We start from the raw sequence: 23,174 nt of genomic DNA, 5'->3' as shown, positions 1-23,174 counted from the left end.
CAACCTGAGCAGCGGGCAGGTGTGAGGGATGATGGGTGGAAGCACAAAGAGCTATAAGAAACACACAATACTGTAATAAGAGAAATAATTTAAATAGAAGCTTAATGTGACTATTAAAATGTTTGTGTCTATTTTTGGTCTTAATAGTTACCAGATAAAAATAAAGTTTACAAACAATATAATCAAAGCAGGATTTAAAATGTTTGAGTAAAAAAAAAGTTACCTGGGCCTAGCCTCATGATTTTAGGAACCAATCCTTTGTACAAAGCTAGAAATCTGTAGAAAAAGAGTGAAGAATGCATTTAAAAGGATATGGAAAAATTGGTCTATATTTGTTCCATTGCTGAGACAATGCATTGAAAAAGTTACATGGAATAACAAATGTACACAGTGTCTGGATTGTAACATCTTAGACCAGGATCAGCAACTGATTAATGTTCAGCTACAATGGCTATGCTGTGATCCCTTCCACTCAAAAACATGACTTTAATTAATGAGATGTTTGCAAGACGACTTTGCTAATAGCAGCTGCCCTACATACGCAATGCCATGGCTATACTCAAATAGTACTTCCATAGTTGAGTTCTCACTTTATAAGAATTTATATCCTTCGGGGTGTTGCTGCCATAGTGGTCCTACAAATGAGAAATCTTGTACTGGACCAGTTTGTTACAAATGCGCTAAACAAACTGATGTTTGCTTCTCATCCTCCTACTCAGGCTAAAATGGAATGGTCAAAAATATTCAAAGCTTCAAAAAGGACAGAAAAGGGGGAGAGAAGGAGGGAGGGAGAGGGAGGCAGGCTAGGATGAATGTGGTGGTCTTTATGGTCTTCATATATGGACAATTTTAGATGTTCTTCACACATTCTAGAAATGCTGATTCTCTTTATGTATAAGCTCATGTACTAGGAAGGCTCCAACAGTGCCTGGCTGCTAGCACTATTTATAGTGAGCTACTGGAAATCAATGCTTGTGCAATGTCAATAGTGCCGGCTAGCATGATGGGTTTCCTGGGAAACCCAATGTACTAACAAGCGCTATTGATGTTGCGCAAGCGGTGGTTTCTGCTTGTGCCATGTAAATGGCACCAGTAGCTAGACACCTTTGGAGCCCTCCCATTGGCGGGAAGTAATAGTTTCTGAGGTCAGAACAGGGCAAAGCCAGATGTGCACCAAGTGGACATTTTTAGAATCAACCAAAACAGTTCTCTCCTTTTACCTGTACGTTGGCCACTTTATGAGATTCCAGTTTTAGATGGAGCTTTCTAATGCTAGCATGTAAGGATGTACAGATTCTGTTAAATCCATTCTGTCTGTGTTTCGTAGATCATAGAATCATAGAATAGTAGGGTTGGAAGGGACCTACAAGGCCATCGAGTCCAACCCCCTGCTCAATGCAGGAATCCAAGTCAGAGCATCCCTGACAGATGGCTGTCCAGCCTCGTCTTGAACGCCTCCAGTATGGGAGAGCCCACCACCTCCCTAGGTAATTGGTTCCATTGTCGTATTGCTCTAACAGGAAGTTTTTCCTGATGTTCAACCGGAATCTGGCTTCCTGTAACTTGAGCCCATGATTCTGTGTCCTGCACTCTGGGATGATTGAGAAGAGATCCTGGCCTTCCTCTCTATGACAACATTTCAAGTACTAGAAGAGTGCTATCATATCTCCCCTCAGTCTTCTCTTCTCAAGGCTAAACATGCCCAGTTCTTTCAGTCCCTCCCCATAGGGCTAGGTTTCCATTCCCCTGATCATATTTGTTGCCCTCCTCTGAACCCTCTCCAGTTTGTCTGCATCCTTCTTAAAGTGTGGTGCCCAGAACTGGACACAGTACTCCAGATGAGGCCTAATCAGTGCTGAGTAGAGGGGAACTAATACTTCCCGGGATTTGGAAGCTATGCTTCTATTAATGCAGCCCAAAAGAGCATTTGCCTTTTTTGCAGCCACATCACATTGTTGGCTCATATTCAGCTTGTGATGGACAACAATTCCAAGATACTTCTCGCTTGTAGTCTTGTTGAGCCGCGTATCCCCCATCTTGTAACTGCATTTGGTTTCTTTTTCCTAGGTGCAGAACTTGGCATTATCCTATTAAATGTCATTCTGTTGTTTTCTGCCTAGCACTCCAGTCTATCAAGATCACTTTTAATTTTGTTTCTGTCTTCTAAAGTATTCGCTATCCCGCCCAATTTTCTGTCATCTGCAAATTTGATCAGCATTCCCAGCCCCTCCTCCTCCAAGTCATTAATAAAAATGTTGAAGAGCACTGGGCCCAGGACTGAGCCCTGCGGTACCTCACTCATTACCTCTCCCCAGTTTGAGAAGGTTCCATTGATAAGCACTCTTTGAGTCCAATTCTGTAGCCAACTGTGGATCCACCGGATTGTTGTTTCATCTAGCCCACATTGAGCTAGTTTCCTCATCAGGATATCATGGGGCACTTTGTTGAAAGCTTTGCTGAAGTCGAGGTATATTATGTTCACAGCATTCCCTCGGTCCACAAGGGAGGTTACTTGATCAAAAAATGAGATCAGGTTCATCTGGCAGGCTTTGTTATTGGCAAATCCATGTTGGCTTCGATTAATCACTGCATTGTTTTCAAGGTGCTTACAGATATATTGCTTTATCATCTGCTTCAGAATTTTCCCAGGGATTGATGTCAGACTGGTCTGTAGTTCCCAGGATCCTTCTTTTTACCCTTTTTGAAGATAGGGCAACATTAGCCCTCCTCCAGTTATCTGGCACTTCCCCCGTCCTCCATGATTTCTCAAAGAGAATAGACAGCGGTTCTGAGAGTTCTTCTGCCAGTTCCTTTATTACCCTAGGATGCAGTTCATCTGGCCCTGGAGATTTGAACTCATTCTAAGTAATTAGGTGTTCCTTGACCATATGCCTGTCGATCTCAAGCTGCAATCCTGCCCCTTCAGCCTGTACTTCACCTTTGCCAGGGGGGTCATAAACCCTCTTTTGGGAGAAGACGGAGCCATAGTAGGAATTGAGCACCTCTGCCTTTTCTTTGTCATCTGCTATCATTTTGTCATCCTTATTTAATAGCTGAACAACTGTTTCTTTCCTCTGCCCTATGCACGTAGCGGAAGAAAGCCTTTTTGTTGTTTTTAGCATCCCTCGCTAACCTCAGCTCTAGCCTTCCTGACACCATCCCTGCAATTCTGTACTACCTGCTTGTACTCTTCCTTTGTTGCTTGGCCTTCCTTCCACTTCCTATATGTGTCCTTTTTGTTTTCAGGTCATCTCTAAGTTTTTTGTGAAGCCACATTGGCTTCTTCTGTTGTCTTCTACCTTTTCTTCTTGTTGGAATTGTTTGTAACTGTGCCTTGAGAATTTCCTTTTTTAAAAGCTCCCACCCATCTTGGACTCCTTTTCTCATTAGCGTCGCTTGCCATGGGACCTTATTGATCATTGTTCTGAGTTTATTAAAATCAGCTTTCCTAAAATCCAGGGTACGCGTTTGACTACACTCGGCTTTTGCTTCCCTTAGAACCAAGAACTGAAGTACAACATGGTTGCTTTCCCCCAGAGTTCCTGTAACTGCTACTTTATCCACTAAGTCATCTCTGTTGGTTAGGATCAAGTCAAGGATAGCCGATCCTCTAGTTCCTTCCTCTACTTTCAGTAGGAGGAAGTTATCCGCCACACAAATCAGGAATTTCCTGGAGGGGCCATGTTTTGCAGAATTTGTCTCCCAACAAATATCGGGGAGATTGAAGTCCCCCATTACTACTATATCATGCTTCCTTAAAACATTGGCTATTTGCTTTTCAAAAGTTTCATCCTCATCTTCTCCTTGATTGGGTGTCTGGTAGTAGACTCTGACGACCAGGTTCCTTTTATTCTTTGCTCCATTTATTTTGATCCAGGTGCTCTCGATGGGGCTACTAAGCTCATCCTCTTGTATTTCTGTGCAGAGATATGTATTTTTCACATACAGTGCGACCCCACCTCCCTTTCTGTTCCTCTTGTTCTTTTTGAACAAGTTATATCCTTCAATTGCTGTATTCCAGTCATGAGAGTCATCCCACCAAGTCTCAGTTATACCTATCAAGTCATAATTACAGATATATAAAGACAAAATACAGATCATCAGGTGGCTTTTGTTCCATCGTCCATGCATTGACAGAATCAGAATTTGTTTTTAGGGGTACATGAGAATTTCGTTCTTGTTTTCAATGGGCACTAGCACTAATGCACATTAGCACAAGTGAGCACTTGCGCAAATCTCCCCCCAAAGTAAAAAAACCTGTCTGCAGGTCCACAGAATCTGCAGAAAAAGCCAGTCCACCATGTAAACCGCGGGTCAGATTTACAGACATCTGAATTCATTTGAATCTGTTGAGGATTTCTCCAACATCCCTACTAGCATGAGAAGGATAATCAGCACATGCTGCCTGGTGTGTAGCAGCAGGATGTTTAGGGTGGCAGTGCTACAAATGTCATAGAATCATAGAATAGTAGGGTTGGAAGGGGCCTACAAGGCCATCGAGTCCAACCCCCTGCTCAATGCAGGAATCCAAGTCAGAGCATCTCTGACAGATGGCTGTCCAGCCTTGTCTTGAATGCCTCCAGTGTAGGAGAGCCCACCACCTCCCTAGGTAATTGGTCCCATTGTCGTATTGCTCTAACAGTCAGGAGGTTTTTCCTGATGTTCAGCCGGAATCTGGCTTCCTCTAACTTGAGCCCATTATTCCGTGTCCTGCATTCTGGGATGATCGAGAAGAGGTCCTGGCCTTCCTCTCTGTGACAACATTTCAAGTACTTGAAGAGCGCTATCATATCTCCCCTCACTCTTCTCTTCTCAAGGCTAAACATGCCCAGTTCTTTCAGTCTCTCATCATAGGGCTTTGTTTCCAGTCCCCTGATCATCTTTGTTGCCCTCCTCTGAACCCTCTCCAGTTTGTCTGCATCCTTCTTAAAGTGTGGTGCCCAGAACTGGCAGAAAGTCCATGCTTCTGAACTGACTGAACAGTTGCATAGAGAAGTGGGACTTCTCAACTTCCCTGTATAAAAGAACCAGTCAGGATCATTAATTGCTGTCTGAAATTGGGATGGCCATTATGACGTAACATGCTTTCCCCAACAACACAGCACTTTGGTCAGAGGTTACTTGTTTTCATCATTCACAATCAGAGCAATTAAATAGAGGATATCTTCCTTTTATAATTGCACTGCTAAAGACAGTGTTTGAAGTAAGTCTACATGGACCAAACTGATGCTAAAGTGTCTAACCAGAAATACTCTGCTATACATACATTAGCCATTTTTTAAACACACACACACACACACACACTGTAATAATAACTTTGTAAATGAAAAATCCAGAAAACTCAGATAAGGGAAGACATTTTCTTGTAATTTGTTAGATGCACATTTCTGAAACACTAAACTTTTGAGCACTCCTGATGCATAAGTGCTGTGCAGGGTGGTTTTTATGGGCCTCATCAAATCTGAAATATAACAGTGTGGTTTTATGGACTCATATGAACAAACCAGAGGCCTGGATATTTATGATTGAAATAAGAATGCTTTACCCTTCTTCTTTATAGACCGTTGCCATAGTTTTAAAACAGGTCCTGTACTTGATCTCTCCGGGAACTGGCTGCGGTCCTTGAATCCTACTTTTTGCAACATCAAAAGGGATGTTAATAATCGAGGCTATTGTTCCTGAAACTAGTCCGATTCCAAATTTCCTCAGAAACTCCAAGGTTGGATCCTAGATAAACAAACAAACAAGCAAGCAAACAAACAAGGGAGAGGGAGAGAAAGAATGAAACAAACAAACTAAAAGAGGAACAGAAGCACCTCAATTGGTTAAAGCCTATAAAGTAATGTGCATTTAATCAGAACGCTTGCACGACACGACACACTCCTGTTATTCTAGCGGAACACATTAGGTTTTCCTACGCTGGGGCTCGTTTTCTTGACAATCCGATTGGCCATGTTTTTACACATGGTCTAAATTGCTGAAGTACACATTTCCTCACACAGGATTTATAAACACAGTTCATAAAGCAAGACCGGTACGGCATATGGGGATGATTTGTATAATTGGGCTTCACAATGTACTTAGTATTACTGTATCAAAACGGGAGAAATCCAAGCACACTATTAGCTAATTGGCCAGAATATTTTACAAATGACAGCAACTTCCACCATGAAGCCTACTAAAATGCTCATTTGTGCGTTGGACCCCCAAATGTTAAATTAAATAAAGGCTAATCTCAGTCTGCTGCTTTCCTCTCCAGGTTTTTTACATTTATTTTCACGTGTAGCTGATGCACTGTACTAAACAGCATTGGCTTCCTGCTATTAACAATCCAGCAGCGGTGCAACTGCAAAGCAGACTTCAGCGCCCGGCGCATTATAAACAGTAGTAACTCACTAAGCTAATTGGCTGAAGAATTTACAACACATTGTTTCCAAAGCCTACTCTTTTGCCCTAGTGAAAAAAAGGTAGAACCTGGTTGTAAAGCCAACCTCGGAACAACGTTTTTCTGTATGAGCTGAGACAATCCAACTGTGTTCTTATTCCCTCAGACAGCCTTCCTGCCCAGGTATTCTCCGGAACATCAAAGTGCTCAATTAGTTTATTTGGAAGTGAAATTTTCCTTCATAAAGTCTAATCCCATATGTGTGAATACTAGAAGCTGAAAGTGAACTCTGTCATACCAAATTTCCTGGGTAGTTTATAACAGGACTTAAAAAAAATCTTCTTCCATTTTATACCGTGAAGGAAAGAAACAGAGCCCCGAAATGCTAAACAGTATACTACATACAGAGCATACAGTATTTGTTGCAATGCCCTGCAAGAAGATCCTTTAGGGAGTGCAAATCAGGTGTAAAATCCTCATGCAGGATCATACCTGATTTAGACACTAAAAAGCTGAGCAACAACCTGCAGCTGGCACCGTAAAAAGTAAAACCAAACATTTATTTCATTTAGGGCGCAATCCAATGCATGTTTAGACAGAGAAAAGGCCTACAATGCTGGGAGTTGTAGGCCTTTTCTCTGTCTAAACATGCATAGGATTGCACCCATTGTTTTAGACAGAATGTCCTAGACAGATAGTCATCAAAGTTTACCCCTGTGGTTTTAGTTACGCGTCCTCTATTGCTCAAATGGAAATGCTTGCTTGCTTGCTTGCTTGCTTGCTTATTTATTTATTTATATCCCACCTTTTCCACAATACTGGGACTCCAGGCAGCTGGAGTCTACCAATAAAGAATGCAATGCAATACAATACAATGTTTGGTTAAAGGAGTGGTAATGTTGAGATCCCCTTCACGGATCACTGCCTTGTTGTGGCGAAGGGGCTTGCGTAACTCAGTGAAGCCATAAGCTATGCCGTGCAGGGCCACCCAAGACGGACAGGTCATGGCAGAGAGTTCTGACAAAATGTGGTCCACTGGAGAAGGAAATGGCAACCCACTCCAGTATTCTTGCCAAGAAAACCCCATGGAACGTATCACAAGGCTAAAAGAGATGACGCCGGAAGATGAGCCCCTCAGGTCGGAAGGTGTCCAATATGCTACTGGGGAAGAGCAGAGGGTATTTCCAAGTAGCGCCAGAAAGAGTGAAGCGGCTGGGCCAAACCCGAAAGGACACTCAGCTGTGGATGTGTCTGGTGTAAAAAAAATGGAAAAAGAAAATCCGATGCTGTAAAGAACAATATTGTTTAGGAACCTGGAATGTCAGATCAATGAATCAAGGTAAGCTGGAGGTGGTCAAACATGAGATGGCAAGATTGAACATCGACATCTTGGGAATCAGCGAACTAAAATGGACAGGCATGGGAGAATTTAATTCAGGTGACCATCATATCTACTATTGTGGGCAAGAATACCTTAGAAGAAATGGAGTAGCACTCATAGTCAACAAAAGGGTGGGAAAACCAGTACTGGGGTACAATCTTAAAAATGATAGAATGATCTCAGTACGAATCCAAGGCAAACCATTCAACATCACAGTAATTCAAGTCTATGCCCCAACCACTGATGCTGAAGAAGAAGCTGAGGTTGATCGGTTCTATGAAGACCTACAACACCTTCTAGAACTAACACCAAAAAAAGATGTCCTCTTCATCATAGGGGATTGGAATGCTCAAGTAGGAAGTCAAGAAATCACCGGGATAACAGGCAGGCATGGCCTTGGTGTACAAAATGAAGCAGGACAAAAGCTAATAGAGTTTTGCCAAGAGAACATGCTGATCATAGCAAACACTCTTTTCCAACAGCACAAGAGGCGACTCTACACATGGACGTCACCAGATGGTCAATATCGAAATCAGATTGATTATGTCCTTTGCAGCCAAAGATGGAGAAGCTCCATACAGTCAGTAAAAACAAGACCTGGAGCTGACTGTGGCTCAGATCATGAGCTGCTTCTTGCAAAATTTCGGCTTAAATTGAAGAACGTCGGGAAAACCACTAAACCGTTCAGGTATGACCTAAATCATATCCCTGATGAATATACAGTGGAGGTGAGGAATAGATTTCAGGGATTAGACCTGATAGACAGAGTGCCTGAGGAACTATGGACGGAGGTCCGTAACATTGTTCAGGAGGCAGCAACGAAATCCGTCCCAAAGAAAAAGAAATGCAAGAAAGCAAAGTGGCTGTCTGATGAGGCTTTACAAGTAGCTCACGAAAGAAGGGAAGCGAAAAGCAAGGGAGAAAGGGGAAGATATACCCAACTGAATGCAGAGTTCCAGAGAATAGCAAGGAGAGACAAGAAGGCCTTCTTAAATGAACAATGCAAAGAAATCGAGGAAAACAACAGAATGGGAAAGACTAGAGATCTCCTCAAGAAAATCGGAGATCTCAAGGGAACGTTTTGTGCAAAGACGGGCATGATAAAGGACAAAGAAGGCAGGGACCTAACAGAAGCAGATGAGATTAAGAAGAGGTGGCAAGAATACACAGAAGAACTATACAGGAAAGATTTGAATGTCCCTGATAGCCATGATAGTGCGGTCACTGAACTTGAGCCGGACATCCTAGAGAGTGAAGTCAAGTGGGCCTTAGGAAGCATTAGTAACAACAAAGCTAGCGGAGATGACAGTACTCCAGCTGAGCTATTTAAAATCCTAAAAGATGATGCTGTTAAAGTGCTGCATTCAATATGCCAACAAATCTGGAACACTCAACAGTGGCCACAAGACTGGAAAATGTCAGTTTACATTCCAATTCCAAAGAAGGGCAACGCCAAAGAGTGTTCAAACTACCGCACAATTGCGCTCATTTCACATGCCAGCAAGGTGATGCTCAAAATCCTACAAGCTAGGCTTCAGCAGTATGCGAACCGAGAACTACCGAAAGTACAAGCTGGGTTTAGAAGAGGCAGAGGAACTAGAGATCAAATCGCCAACATTCGCTGCATCATGGAGAAAGCAAGAGAATTCCAGAAAAACGTCTATTTCTGCTTCATTGACTACGCTAAAGCCTTTGATTGTGTGGATCACAACAAACTGTGGCAAATTCTTAAAGTGATGGGAGTACCAGACCACCTTACCTGTCTCCTGAGAAACCTGTACGAGGGTCAAGAAGCAACAGTAAGAACCAGACATGGAACAACCGATTGGTTCAAAATTGGGAAAGGAGTATGACAAGGCTGCATATTGTCACCCTGCTTATTTAACTTATATGCAGAGTACATCATGAGAAATGCCGGGTTGGATGAATCAGAGATCGGAATTAAGATTGCCGGGAGAATTATCAACAACCTCCGATATGCAGACGATACCACCCTAATGGCAGAAAGCGAAGAGGATCTCAAGAGCCTCTTGTTGAGGGTGAAAGAGGAGAGTGCAAAAGCTGGTTTGAAACTCAACATTAAAAAAACTAAGATCATGGCACCTGGCCCTATCACTTCCTGGCATGTAGAAGGGGAAAAATGGAAGCAGTGACAGATTTTACTTTCTTGGGCTCCAAGATCACCGCAGACGGTGACTGTAGCCATGAAATTAAAAGACGCTTGCTCCTTGGGAGGAAAGCTATGGCAAACCTAGACAGCATAGTAAGAAGCAGAGACATCACCTTGCCGACAAAGGTCCGTCTAATCAAAGCTATGGTTTTCCCAGTAGTAATGTATGGCTGTGAGAGCTGGACTATAAGGAAGGCTGAGCGCCGAAGAATTGATGCTTTCGAACTGTGGTGCTGGAGAAGACTCTTATGAGTCCCCTGGACTGCAAGGAGGTCAAATCAGTCCATCCTAAAGGAAATCAACCCTGACTGCTCATTGAAAGGACAGATAATGAAGCTGAAGCTCCAATATTTTGGCCACCTAATGCGAAGAGAAAACTCTCTGGAAAAGACCCTGATGCTGGGAAAGACTGAAGGCAAAAGGAGAAGGGGACGGCAGAGGATGAGATGGCTAGATAGCATCACGGATGCAATGAATATGAACTTGAGCACGCTCCGGGAGAGAGCGCAGGACAGGAAGGCCTGGCGTGCTATGGTTCATGGGGTCACATAGAGTCGGACACGACTGAACGACTGAACAACAACAAAGAATGTTCCAACTATCGAACGGTGGCACTTATTTCACATGCCAGTAAGGTAATGCTTAAGATCTTGCAAGGTAGACTCCAGCAATTCATGGAACGAGAATTGCCAGATGTACAAGCTGGGTTTAGAAAAGGCAGAGGAGGAACTCGAGACCAAATTGCAATATCTGCTGGATAATGGAGAAAGCCAGGGAGGTTCAGAAAAACATCTATTTCTGTTTTATTGACTACTCTAAAGCCTTTGACTGTGTGGATCATAACAAATTGTGGCAAGTTCTTGGTGGGATGGGGATACCAAGTCATCTTGTCTGCCTCCTGAGGAATCTGTATAACGACCAAGTAGCAACGGTAAGAACAGACCAAGGAACAACAGACTGGTTTAAGATTGGGAAAGGAGTACGGCAGGGTTGTATACTCTCACCCTACCTATTCAACCTGTATGCAGAACACATCATGCGACGTGCTGGGCTTGATGAAGCCAAGGCTGGAGTTAAAATCGCTGGGAGAAACATTAACAATCTCAGATATGCAGATGATACCACTTGGATGGCGAAAAGCGAGGAGGAGCTGAGGAACCTTATGACGGTGAAAGAAGAAAGTGCAAAAGCTGGGTTGCACTTAAACCTCAAAAAAACCAAGATTATGGCAACCGGCTTGATTGCTAACTGGCAAATACAGGGAGAAAACGTGGAAGCAGTGACAGACTTTGTCTTTCTAGTCACAAAGATTACTGCAGATGCTGACTGCAGCCAGGAAATCAGAAGACGTTTACTTCTTGGGAGGAGAGTAATGACAAATCTTGATAAAATAGTTAAGAGCAGAGACATCACACTGACAACAAAGGTCCGCATAGTTAAAGCAAAGGTATTCTCTGTAGTAACCTATGGCTGCAAGAGCTGGACCATAAGGAAGGCTGAGTGAAGGAAGATAGATGCTTTTGAACTGAGGTGCTGGAGGAAAATTCTGAGAGTGCCTTGGACTGCAAGAAGATCAAACCAGTCCATACTCCAGGAAATAAAGCCAGACTGCTCACTTGAGGGAATGATCTTAAAGGCAACACTGAAGTACTTTGGCCACATCATGAGAAGACAGGATACCCTGGAGAAGATGCTGCTGCTAGGGAAAGTGGAGGGCAAAAGGAAGAGGGGCCAACCAAGGGCAAGATAGATGGATGATATTCTGGAGGTGACAGACTCGACCTTGGGGGAGCTGAGGGTGGCGACGGCCGACTGGAAGCTCTGGCATGGGCTGGTCCATGAAGTCACGAAGAGTCGGAAGCGACTGACCGAATAAACAACAACAAAGTCCAGGGATGGGCAACACACTACCCATAGGCCACATGCAGGCCCCACAGCCCTCCCCTGCCCCCAAATAAAAAATGAATATTGCAAGCTAATTTGCAAGCTAATGACCTTTTAAGAACTCCATAGCTGCTACAGGCACCATTTAAAAAATTTCAGTGCTCTGTGTGTGCGTGTGTGCGCGCACACACACAGCTGGGGGGGGGTGTTCAGGAAGTGAAAATGGCTCATGAACCTCCAAAGTTGCTCACCTGGGATCTAGCTCAACATGGTGTTTCTGATGGTAGCCAGCTAAATGCCTCTGTATTCCCCTGGGGTTGGCTCCAGATTTAGTCACACTTGGAGTAGACCCACTGAAATCAGTGGGACTTAAGATAGTCATGGTCAATTTAAGTCCCGTTGATTTCAATGGGTCTACTTTAAGTATGACTAAATCTGTTTACCCCAACAGTGAAATACAGCTGTTAAGATCCAATTCCTGGACTAGATGGACCCTTGGTTTGATCCAGCATGGCTCTTCTTTTGTTCTTAAGGTTGATAGGACAGGTTTTTTTAGTGGTTGGACCCATGAGAGGAGGTAGAGGGCACTTTGGGCAGAAGGAGTTTTGGGTGAGTGAAGCCAAGGAAAGGTACTGAGGAGTAGCTTTACAAGTGGGTGGGGCTTGTAGCACCCCCACCTTTTGGAGGCACGAATCACCACTGCACCTTCAAGGAAAGGTACCGCTTCAGCCAATGGCCTCATTCATGTCTTGATTATTTGTTCTTGTTTTATAGAATGAACCACTTACCTTATTGACAGGAATGATGTTTTTCACATTGAAGTAGAATCCAAAATAAACCATATTAAAAACTCCATGGCGTCCCAAGGTAGCAGGTAACCCTTTGTTGAGCCCATGGAGACCCAATCCATTAGCCTGAATAATCTGTCGAGCTTTGGCAAAGGTGGATGGCTGCTGTACAAACAAAGCAAAGTGCCACAAGGAATATTTTTAAAGAAGATCTCATAGCCTTATTTTTAATTAACAAAGCTCAGCTGTAGAGAGTATAACAATGAAATAGCACAATCCACACTGAAATATAAACCAGGATATTAATTTCCCGAGTAAAAAAGGAGATACAGTTTTATCACTTTCCTATTTACATATGTATCTATTTGGAACTCTACTTATTATCATGCATGTACATCATAGATACCTGCTTATACTGAATGTACTGGTAAAGATTTCCCATAGATAGCTGTTAGCGAGGGCTGTCTCACATGTTACTATGGCTGGGTTCACACAACACGCTAACCACACTCAGTGGTTGAGTGTGGGTTGTTTGTTGAACTGTGGGTTACCACGTTGCCTGAACTCAGGACATTGCCCACAGTGGGGCTTGTTAACCACCCTGAACAACCCAACATCAAACCATGTTCAAGAAAAATAAGCCACACTGCATGGTTAACAAGCCACCTTGCAGAAAATGTCCTGAGTTCAAACAACATGCTAACCCACGGTTCAACAAACAACCCAAGGGTCAAAAATTAGGGATGTACGAAAATCACTTACCTTTCGCAGATTATGCTGATGGTGGGGGGGGAGGCGTTCCGTCCCTCCCCCCGGAATCCTGGCCAGGGGGGGAGGTGCTCCGTTCCTCCCCCCTGGAATCCTCCGCGGCCAGCTGTGCTCCGCAGCAGCTCCGCGGAGCAGCCGGCCAGGCCCAGCCAGGATTTCCGGCCACGGAGGGCTCTGGGTAAAAACAAAACAAACAAACCATTTGCGTTCCTTCTGCCGCCATTTGCGTTCCTTCTTTTTGGCCATCTTAATCTAAGTAAATATTTACGTAGACTATGACGGCGAAAATAAGGGAAACTCAAATAGCGTAGCGGACGCTATTTGTGTTCCCCTTATTTTCGCCGTCTTAGTCTACGTAATTATTTACTTAGATTAAGATGGCCCAAAATAAGGAACGCAAATGGCAGCAGCCATAGCCGCTGCCATTTGCGTAAGCCTTTTTTTTTTTTTACCCAGTCGTTTTAGGCTACATAAGTTCTTATGTAGCCTAAAACGTCTGGGTAAAAAAAGAAAAAAAAAAGGTGTCCGCAAATGGCGGCGGCCGGCAGTTTTTACATAGCCTATCACGTCTGTGTAAAAAACAACAACTGCAAATGGCGGTGGCAGCCGGTCGGAAGACCAGCCGCCGCAGCTGCCGCCGCCACAGCCAGAGCCGCCGCCGCCCGGAAGATCCGCCCCAGGTAAGTCTCGTCCCGGGGGGATCCACGGGGGGGGAGGGGGTGGCAGGCCATTCCGCCACAGATTTTGGGAGTGCATTTGGCCTCCCGGAGATCCGTGGTGGAATTCTCTGCCATCCCTATCAAAAATAACCTACACTCTGCCACTGAGTGTGCGTTAGTGTGTTGTGCAAACCCAGTCATTGTCATAGGAACATAGGAAGCTGCCTTATGTGGAGTCAGATCATTGATCCATCCAGCTCAGTATTGTCTACACCAGGGGTAGGCAACCTAGTGCCCTCCAGATGTTTGGAAGTACAACTCCCATCAGCCCCATCCAGCATTGCCAATGGTAAGGGAATTGCAATCCAAGGTATCTGGAGTGCACCACGGTGCCTAACCCTGGTCTACACTGACTGGCAGCAGCTAGCCAGGGTTTCAGACAGGGGTCTTTTCCAGTCCCATGTGGAGCTGTCAGGGATCGAACATGGGACTTTCTGCATGCAAAACATGTGCTCCACCACTAAGCTACGGCAAAATTGCATGAAGCACATGAATGTGTGTGCATCATTCTATCTTTATTTCCATGTGAAGTAACAAAAGCTGTTGGGAGTCAGGAGACGTACTGATCCTTTTTCAGAATGCAGTGCTAACAAGGCCATACAAATACCTAAACCCACCTGCGTACATGAATACACATGCATGTGATTTATTGAATCATCCTGTCTGTTTGTGGACAGATTCTTGGCACAAAAAATGGGAAAAGCTGAAGCAGTCCTGAAACAGCAGCTGAAGGTGCTCCCCGTGAGCTGGGTCATAGGGCTGCACGAGTGGATATGCCTATAGGGTAGCCTCGCCTTCTCCTGGCGGCACCTGTTTAACATACTAAGCATGAGTCGGGTCTTCCAGCCCTGTGATGACAATTTTGCCAACCCTCTGCTCCTCTCTGCTGTAGCAAGCAGGACTCCAGTTTTGCCATACCAGCAGGTGAGTGAAATGGCTGATCCACTCAGCTGCACAAGATGCAATTCCTAGATAATGTCTCACTGGATCTGTACAGGCAGAGAAATGTTGCACTGGCAAGACATGACACCAAGGATGTTTTGACAGTACACTGGCCCAGGTCCACCACACCTGCCTAGCATAGGACACTGTTTTAGCTACAGCTGTACAAACTCTTGTTTATGCCACAGTAGTTGAATTGTCCCCATTAGACTAGGCTACCTGTCACCTACTTTTGATTAACTTGCCTAGAAACTCTCACACCTTAGCTGATAAATGAATCACAACCTGAAGGACTATTGCGATCATTCTTGAACCATTCTTTAGTTTATTGTGGGGATCTTTAGATTATAGCCCATTTCAGGCATTCAAAAGGAATAAGTGGAGGGGGCCGTGGGGCCATGCATAAGCCCCACCCCAAGGTCTCCGGGATGGAGCTTCAGACCTTCGTGCAGTCAGCATGAAGGGAGCTTCTAAGTGTGTGCAACTGAATGTGTTTAGCAGCCTCTGTGCGATCAGGAACCCTACATCACCGCAAGATGTAGTGGTGGTGCCCAACTTGGATGGCTTTAAGAAGGGATTGGACCAGGGAGAGGCAACCTGGTACCCTCTAGATGTTTGACTACAATGCCCATAAACCCCAGTCAGCCAATCCCAATGGTCAGGGATTATGGGAGTTGTGGGCCAAACATCTGGAGTGCAGTGGGTTGCCTATAGCTTAGACAAAAGCATGGAGGATATGGCTATAGCTAGCTAGTAATCATGATGGCTATATATTATCTCCAGTTTCAGAGGCAGTATTCTTCTCAATACCAGTTGCTAGGGAAGACAAAAGGGAGTGCTGTTGCACTTATGTCCTGCTTGTGGGTTCCCATAGGCATCTGGTTGGCCACCCTGGGAACATACTGGTGGACTAGATAGGCTTTTGGTCTGATCCAGCATCGGTCTTCTTATGTTGTTGTCTGAAGCTCACTCCACAGGGACAGGGATGTTTGGGGTAAGGTTGTATGTATTTTGTAAAATCCATTCCATCTGCATTTGAGGGACTGCCACGTGCACCTTTCATTCCGATATCCACTCACTGGCAGAATCGATTTTTCCAGTTTCCCAAATTTGTGCAAATTTGCATTTGAGCAAAATTTGCACTTTGAAAAATGCACAAATCCCCCCCCAATGCACAAATGCTATCCCTCCTAATAGTGCATTTTCATGTTTTAGCCTATGGGGGAAATTTTACATTATTTTACATATTTTTCTATGACTAAATTTGCATAAATTGCGGGGGGGCGTTAAACAGTCTGCAAGTCTGTGGAATCCATGAAACTCTGAAAAAGCTGGTCTGCTGTGGAATACATGGGTCAGATTCGCAGAAATCCAAACTCATTTGATTCCGTTGTGGATTTCTCCAACACCCCTAATTGGAGGTGGGCTAATGGGCACAACCCTGCTTTGCCCCACCCCTTTCAATTTGAAGGAGGCTTCTCTTGCCTGTAAGAACTAGAAACTCTCACAGTTTTGAACATAGTAACTTGAAGGAACATGTCAGTCTTCCTGTATAGATATTTCTAACCAGCAAAATTGCAAACATTCTAGAACCTTCCTTTTTAGACCATCTGGTATAAACTCTAGTTAGGGAGAATATATTTTCAGACTAGAGGAACTGTGTATCTAAGTTGTGCAACCATTTCTAAATGATTAAACTTCAAAAATTCCAGTCTGGAACAATGCATTTCTGTGGACAATTGCTTTTAACACTTTAACTGTTATGTCTTTAAAGGTGTCCCCATCCAGTCGTGTCCGACTCTAGGGTGCGGTGCTCATCCCCGTTTCTAAGCCAAAGAGCCAGCGCTGTCCGAAGACGCTCCCGTGGTCATGTGGCCAGCATGACTGAACACCGAGGTGCACGGAACGCTGTTACCCTTCCCACCGAGGCGGTACCTATTTATCTACTTGCAATTTCTTGCTTTTGAACTGCTAGGTTGGCAGAAGCTGGGACTGAAGATGGGAGCTCACTCCGTCACGCAGCACTTGGGTCTCGAACTGCTGTCCTGTTGACCTTCCAGTCTGCAGTTCAGCGTCTTAACCACTAAGCCACCGTAGCCCTTAGTCTTTATGTCTTTAGCTCTAAGTTAAAGATTATTATTTTTGTCAACTGTGTGCTCGCTTAGCTTTGCTTTTCGCTAATGTTACCTTTGTGTAATCAAATATTTAATTAGAAAGGGAAAGCGTGGCTTCTGCTAGGATGCTTAAACAGGGAAATGAGGGCAGTTTTGACTACGGCTCTGTAAGTGGTGCTAATTTCAATATACTTATTTGTTTAATGAACTTCCATTGCAAAATGCCAGCAAAACGATCAACAGAATCAGCCAAATGATCCTAATAATATCCAACCCATCAGGTTAGTGCTTATTCAGCTGACAGACAAGCTGAGCTTTCTTTTAATATTTTGTTTCATGTCGATTTACATTTATTGAGCAAGTATTTATGGCTTGGCCTGCAAAAGTAAAAAAAAAGAAAAGAAATTAACACAGCACACGATAGTATACTGCTGTAGTACAATTTGCCTGCTGCAGAAAGTCCGGTCCAGGAAGTGGACAAGCAATCTTCCTTTGCTGAAACCAGTGTCACCAAACAAATTAAGTGATCTATCTGGAAAAGGCTCAAGAAAATAAACATCTAGCTGATTCTGCAGAAGTTTTTAAGATTGTGCTCAAAATGAATGGTAAAAATTCAAGTTCCTTTTATTACTTTGATTAACTTAACGCATCTGTGGCATCTTAAAGTATAATCCAAGCCACATTGAGGGACATGAACAGCACAGACCTATGCATGTTTACTGAACAGTAAGTCCCACTCAGTTCAATGGGGTTTTTCTCCTACGTGAGTATAGGATTGCAATCTAATAAAGCAATGCTAAATGGGGCCGGGGAGTGACTGGCAGCTCATCGGCCATTTCCAAAGTTCTACTGGATTGTACTGGCCAGGGTGGGCAGGATAGGTAACAGTCTTACTGTTTTTCTTCTTTGGGGACTCTTTAAAAAAAAACCCTCTTCTTGATTTCAACAGGAGGGAAAATACCTACCCCGGCTCCAGAGTACCACATGAGAGGGACCTCATATGAGAGGGGGCATATTGCTGGCATGTGGAGCTGGTATGTGGATCAATGCATGTGGAGCTTTCTGTAGGTGAACTGGGGGCCCTTAGGACAAACCTAAGGTTACCGCCACCCCACCCCTGTGACCGGAGTGCTTCTCCACCCAATGATGGTAATTTCTGCCCTATTCTACCCCCCTCCACCAGCAGAACTGGGGTTTAGGATTGTTCTTTTAGGTTGCAATCTAAAACATACTGACCTGGGAGTAATTCACATGGAATTCAATGGGACTTACTTTTGAGTAGACATATATAGGATTGTACCATTAGTCTTATAGATTTCTGTTGGAGAAAAAAAAGGCCTAAGTTTTTCTGTCAATAATTTCACCCTTTAGTTTGCAATTTCTTTGTGACCTGTTATTAGAGTAAACAATTTAGGTGGATTTTATGGCTGCCATGAAAATCTAGCTAATAAAGCTGCTGCCCAAACCACCCTGTGCTGCAAGTGTCCATCTAGTATCTAAATAAGCCCCTTTGAGCATCTTTATTATTTTTTTTAAGTAAACATAATAGTAAAAATTGTCTTTCTTAACAATTAAAGAACAAAACAAGACCTTACACATTTAAATAAGGAGGTTAATTTTCTCCCAGTTTTCTCTGTTTCCTTTTCTTTAGAAAGCTCTCAAGCATATTCAAACATGTCAAGACATATTGTTCAGTAGTAGAGTCATTTCTGTTGCATTTGAAGTCAAAGACCATATTTATTTACACAAGAGTCCTGTATAAAAGGTGTACAGAATAATTATGTTTCAAGAAAGGGGAACTGAAGTACGCTGTGGGCTTCTGTATGCTCCTGTGTTTTAAAGACCCTTGTTACCTGTACTCTGCAGTAGAGGCTCTAAGAGCAAAGAGGTTCTGTTAGAGAAAGCCACTGCTGAAAGCACCCCGTCCTGCAAGTGCCCACATAGCCTTTAAAAAAGAAACTTTGGCATATGACGCACGTTTATCTCTTGATCACAGAACAAGGACGGATAAATCTGTCAATTTCGGTTTCTCATTTTTCCAGTCTAAAGTTCATTCCATCCCATTTCTGTGATTTTTAAAAAAAAGTCTGCCCAGCAAAAGCATACACATTTTTGTATGCTTTTCTAATATATGCATTTTATACACAATTTTGCCCAATACACATTTTTTTTGCATGCAGTTTCCCCTAATATAATGCATTTTTGTATGTTATTTTCACTAACATACTCATCCTTGTGTCCCCTAATAATTTCCCCTAGTATACACATATTTGTATGCATATCTTGATCAGGGAACTGCCTTGCTAAATTCAGAGAAGAGCAAATGCTGAAGGATAACTGCTGTTTGGTTTGTGTACTGGTTCGGGGAGTGCGAATCTGGAATTAGGTCAGTCCAGATTAAAATGCAAACCAAACGAATTGCTCCCCCACCCCTACTCAGGACCAAACTAGACCTGACATCAAATGTGTTTTCACATCTAAGGTGTAGGGTGGTTGTTAATGCGAATAACATTAATGTGTTAATGTGTTGTTTTTAATGCGAATGTGTTGTTTTTAATGCGAATGTGTTGTTTTTAATGCGGATGTGTTGTTTTTAATGCAAATGTGTTGTTTTTAATGCGAATAACATCAGCGTGTGTGTGTGTGTGTGTGCACATGCGCGCTGATAATTAACAGGATAAGAGCTGGCATGGAGAGGGCATTTAACCCTTTCCTCCTCTGCTATAGTTCTGATGAAAGTCCCTCTTCTGAAGCTAGTATTTGCTTTGCGGGGGAGGAATCCTCCATTGGCGCCAATAGGTGATTTCCTCCCAATGGAAATAGCACCTTCAGAGGCAAAGACACGCCCTGTCTACTTTGATGCCTGACTATAAAACCAAAACATGTAAGGTTAGTTTGGATGAGGACACTGCTTCAGTAATTTGGGGAGAGGGCCATAGCTCACCAGTAGAACACACGATTTGCATGCAGAAGGTTCCAGGTTCCATCTTTGGCATCTCCAGGAAGGCCCAGGAAATTCTCTTGCTTGAAACCCTAGGAAAGCCACTCCCAGTCGGTACTGGCAATACTGGGCTAGATGGACCAATGGCCTGACTCAGAATGAGGCAGCTTCCTATGTTCCCCATTTCTTGAGTAATCTCTGTGTCAACTACGGATTATAGTTGTGTTCCAAAGAACTACACAACTAGTACTGTGCACCCAAGAAGACTTTCGGTATATGTTTCCTGAGCAGCAGCCTCCACCATCCTCACCTCATCACATTGGTCTTTTGAAATGAAGGGCTCTTTTAAAAACAGTTTGTGACGGAGCATCTGGATTTGCTATTCAAGGAGGGGGAAAGTCAAAAATCCCACTGGGAATTCCAAAGCCATGGGTTGCATCTAGAGCAGCTATTTGAATCCTGGCCTAATTATTTTGATCAGAGTACTTTATTTATTAGATTTATTTATTTATGTATTTATTAATTACATTTCTATACTGCCCAACAGCCGAAGCTGTCTGGGTGGTTCACAACACACCATAAATTAAAACCATAAAATACAGTATGAAAAAATACAATATAAAAGTTTAAAGGCGAAAACTTCAGTATAAAATAAAATAACCGAATAAAACCTAGCAGCAATGTAAAGATTTAAAATACAGTAACAGATTTAAAACAACAGAAACAAATGCCTGGGAAAATAAGAAGGTCTTCAACTGGCACTGAAAAGAGCACGATGGAGGCATCAGGCCATATACCGCTTAATATAATAAAATCTCTAAGCAGTTCACATACATTACATATATATATATATATATATATATATATATATATATGTATACATAAATAAATTTAGGCCACACCTATATGTGTGCAGCCCTGCAGTACACACAGCACACATCTGGGGATACGAATGTGTGGTAGTGGGAAGTGAGATTGTGCCAACTGGTCATATGTAGAAGAGCACAGGACTCCTGCTCCTTTACTAGTTGTACGGAAGAAGGCATTTCCGCAGGGGTCCCTTGTCATGCTCAAAATCCCTCTCTACGTAACTATTACATGTGCAGGAGTCCTGTCTTCTTTTACCTATAGCCACCCTAACCCAACCTTTGGCCTATACACATTCATTGGCAGCTGTCACCAGAGCCTATGTGCTTAGGCTCAGTTTACACCAAGAGTGGAGGAAACCCATGTCTCTGCAGATGTCGAACTACAACTCCCCTCATTGGCTAGACTGGCTGGGGCTGATGGGAATTGGAGTCCAACAACATCTGGAGGACCACATGTTCCCCAGGCCTAGTTTACAGTTTCCAATGAATGTAGGGGAGTCAGAGGAAATGGCCAGCAGCTGTGATGCCATCCTCTCCTTCACACATTCATATCCACAGATATACTGAATGCCAGAGCTACAGCAGCCTGTTCTGGTTTACTTCTGGGTCAACAATTATAACAGACTACTCATGGCTTTAGAACTGCCAGTGCCTTCCAGTAGCTGATTTTGGTCTACATATTGTTAGAATAAAAAATACCTTGAGAGATCTTACCATGCAGTGTTGAAAAAGCAAACCGTAGGCTGACTTACACACACTGTAAAATCTAAATGGAGGATATATTTTAAAAACAAAAGCCTCTTTCCTTTCTATTCTTTTTCCTCACTTGTTCTTCCTATCTCTTCCCTTCCCTTGCTCCAACATGAAATCCATCTTCTGGCTATTATAGAGCAAAAGAAACTCTAGAAAAATTGAGGAGCCACTTCCAGATAATATTTTCCACCACATCATCCATATCAAATTTGCTTTCTCAGCTATTTTGAAATGGCAACACTTAAACTGGGACCATCGCTTGTTGTAAACTGCCCCAGGAGATCACACGCACACAAGAGTTGCACAGGTCTTGATTAAGATTTTATACTTATTGTCCAAGTGCTTGTATTTCCCAACATATTGAAAAAATATCCGTTACCGTACCTCTGTGAAAGCATCCCGATTCGCCTGGAGGCTAACCTTGACTACTTCAAAAGGGTTAACCACAACTGCTTCTGTTAGCCCAGATCCCAAGCCAGCAACTACAAATGTCTAAAAGAGTTAAATCAATCAGTTCTCATGTGCTCTGCAGTAAAACATCCCGCACATCACATTCTGAAGTTGCGCATTAAGCTGACTGATATGATGAAAGTGGAGAGACCAACCCTTGTGCTGCAGTATACCATTACTAAACAGCTTTCGTCCTTGATTAGATGTTGACAGTTCATGCAGAAGAAATTACAAAAGCCACAAACCACATTCCAAATATTCAAAATAAAATGTCAAAGTCCTATCAACAACACATTCTCTCTTGCTGGGAAAAAAAAGCTTTGTGACTAATTTAAGAAATGCATATGGGGAGGGGAAGCATGCCCTCCACATTCTATTTTGGGAGAGTATTACCCCATGAAGAATAATTTACACGTTATTATGTGTACAATATAGCCACAAAGACAGCTCTTAAAATCACTTACAAGCAGAGTATAAAACAAATAGTTAATTAGGTAGTAAATCTAATACAAAAAAATTACAGGATTAAATTGCTATATTCCCAACTCAATGAACAATCTTTTTTTTAAAGAAATGCTCTCCAGGGCAAATTTCACTCTGAAAACACTAAAGTGATGTATTCATAATAATGATAATATTGATTTATATATACACCAAATAAAAACCAGTTGATGCTTGGGCAATTAATATAATACAATAAACTGAAAGTACCACTCAATGTATCCTTGCAACATAATAAAATATACTGAAATAATTTATAAAGCAATTTAAACTTTATAGAATAGTTTTCCTAATATTGAATCCACTGGCCATAATCCAGTACAGATTTAGATTGGTTAAAGACAACTAGGTGGTATCCAATGAACTCTTCTTGCTGATGGAACTGCTTCCATCAGTGGAACAGGGAAGGGCCTGCAGGGAGAGAAGATTTTCCACTCTTGCAACATTGGATTTCACCCATTGATTTCAATGGGCTCTATGAGCTTTTCTACATGAGGCATTTCTTGTGT

General features: G+C 42.9%; 1 protein-coding gene across 4 annotated transcripts in view; it reads right to left on the bottom strand.

Moving 5' to 3' along the window:
- SLC25A21 (solute carrier family 25 member 21) overlaps window positions 1-23,174 on the bottom strand; it is a 438,251-nt gene that overhangs the window by 1,759 nt on the left and 413,318 nt on the right. For all 4 annotated transcript variants that reach the window (XM_084843384.1, XM_084843391.1, XM_084843370.1 and 1 more), the window contains 4 exons: window positions 22,099-22,206; window positions 12,609-12,773; window positions 5,546-5,727; window positions 224-276 (listed from right to left, as the gene is read on the bottom strand). In XM_084843384.1, coding sequence (XP_084699510.1) covers window positions 224-276; window positions 5,546-5,727; window positions 12,609-12,773; window positions 22,099-22,206 — 508 coding nt within the window. The remainder of the gene's footprint in view (window positions 1-223; window positions 277-5,545; window positions 5,728-12,608; window positions 12,774-22,098; window positions 22,207-23,174) is intronic.

The sequence above is a fragment of the Heloderma suspectum genome, chromosome 1 (assembly GCF_057233095.1).
Source record: "Heloderma suspectum isolate Gila_16-S chromosome 1, 16-S_ref, whole genome shotgun sequence".
Classification (NCBI taxonomy): Eukaryota; Metazoa; Chordata; class Lepidosauria; order Squamata; family Helodermatidae; genus Heloderma; species Heloderma suspectum.
Note: the sequence above shows the minus strand (reverse complement) of the source record. Positions and strands in the feature narration are given on the sequence as shown.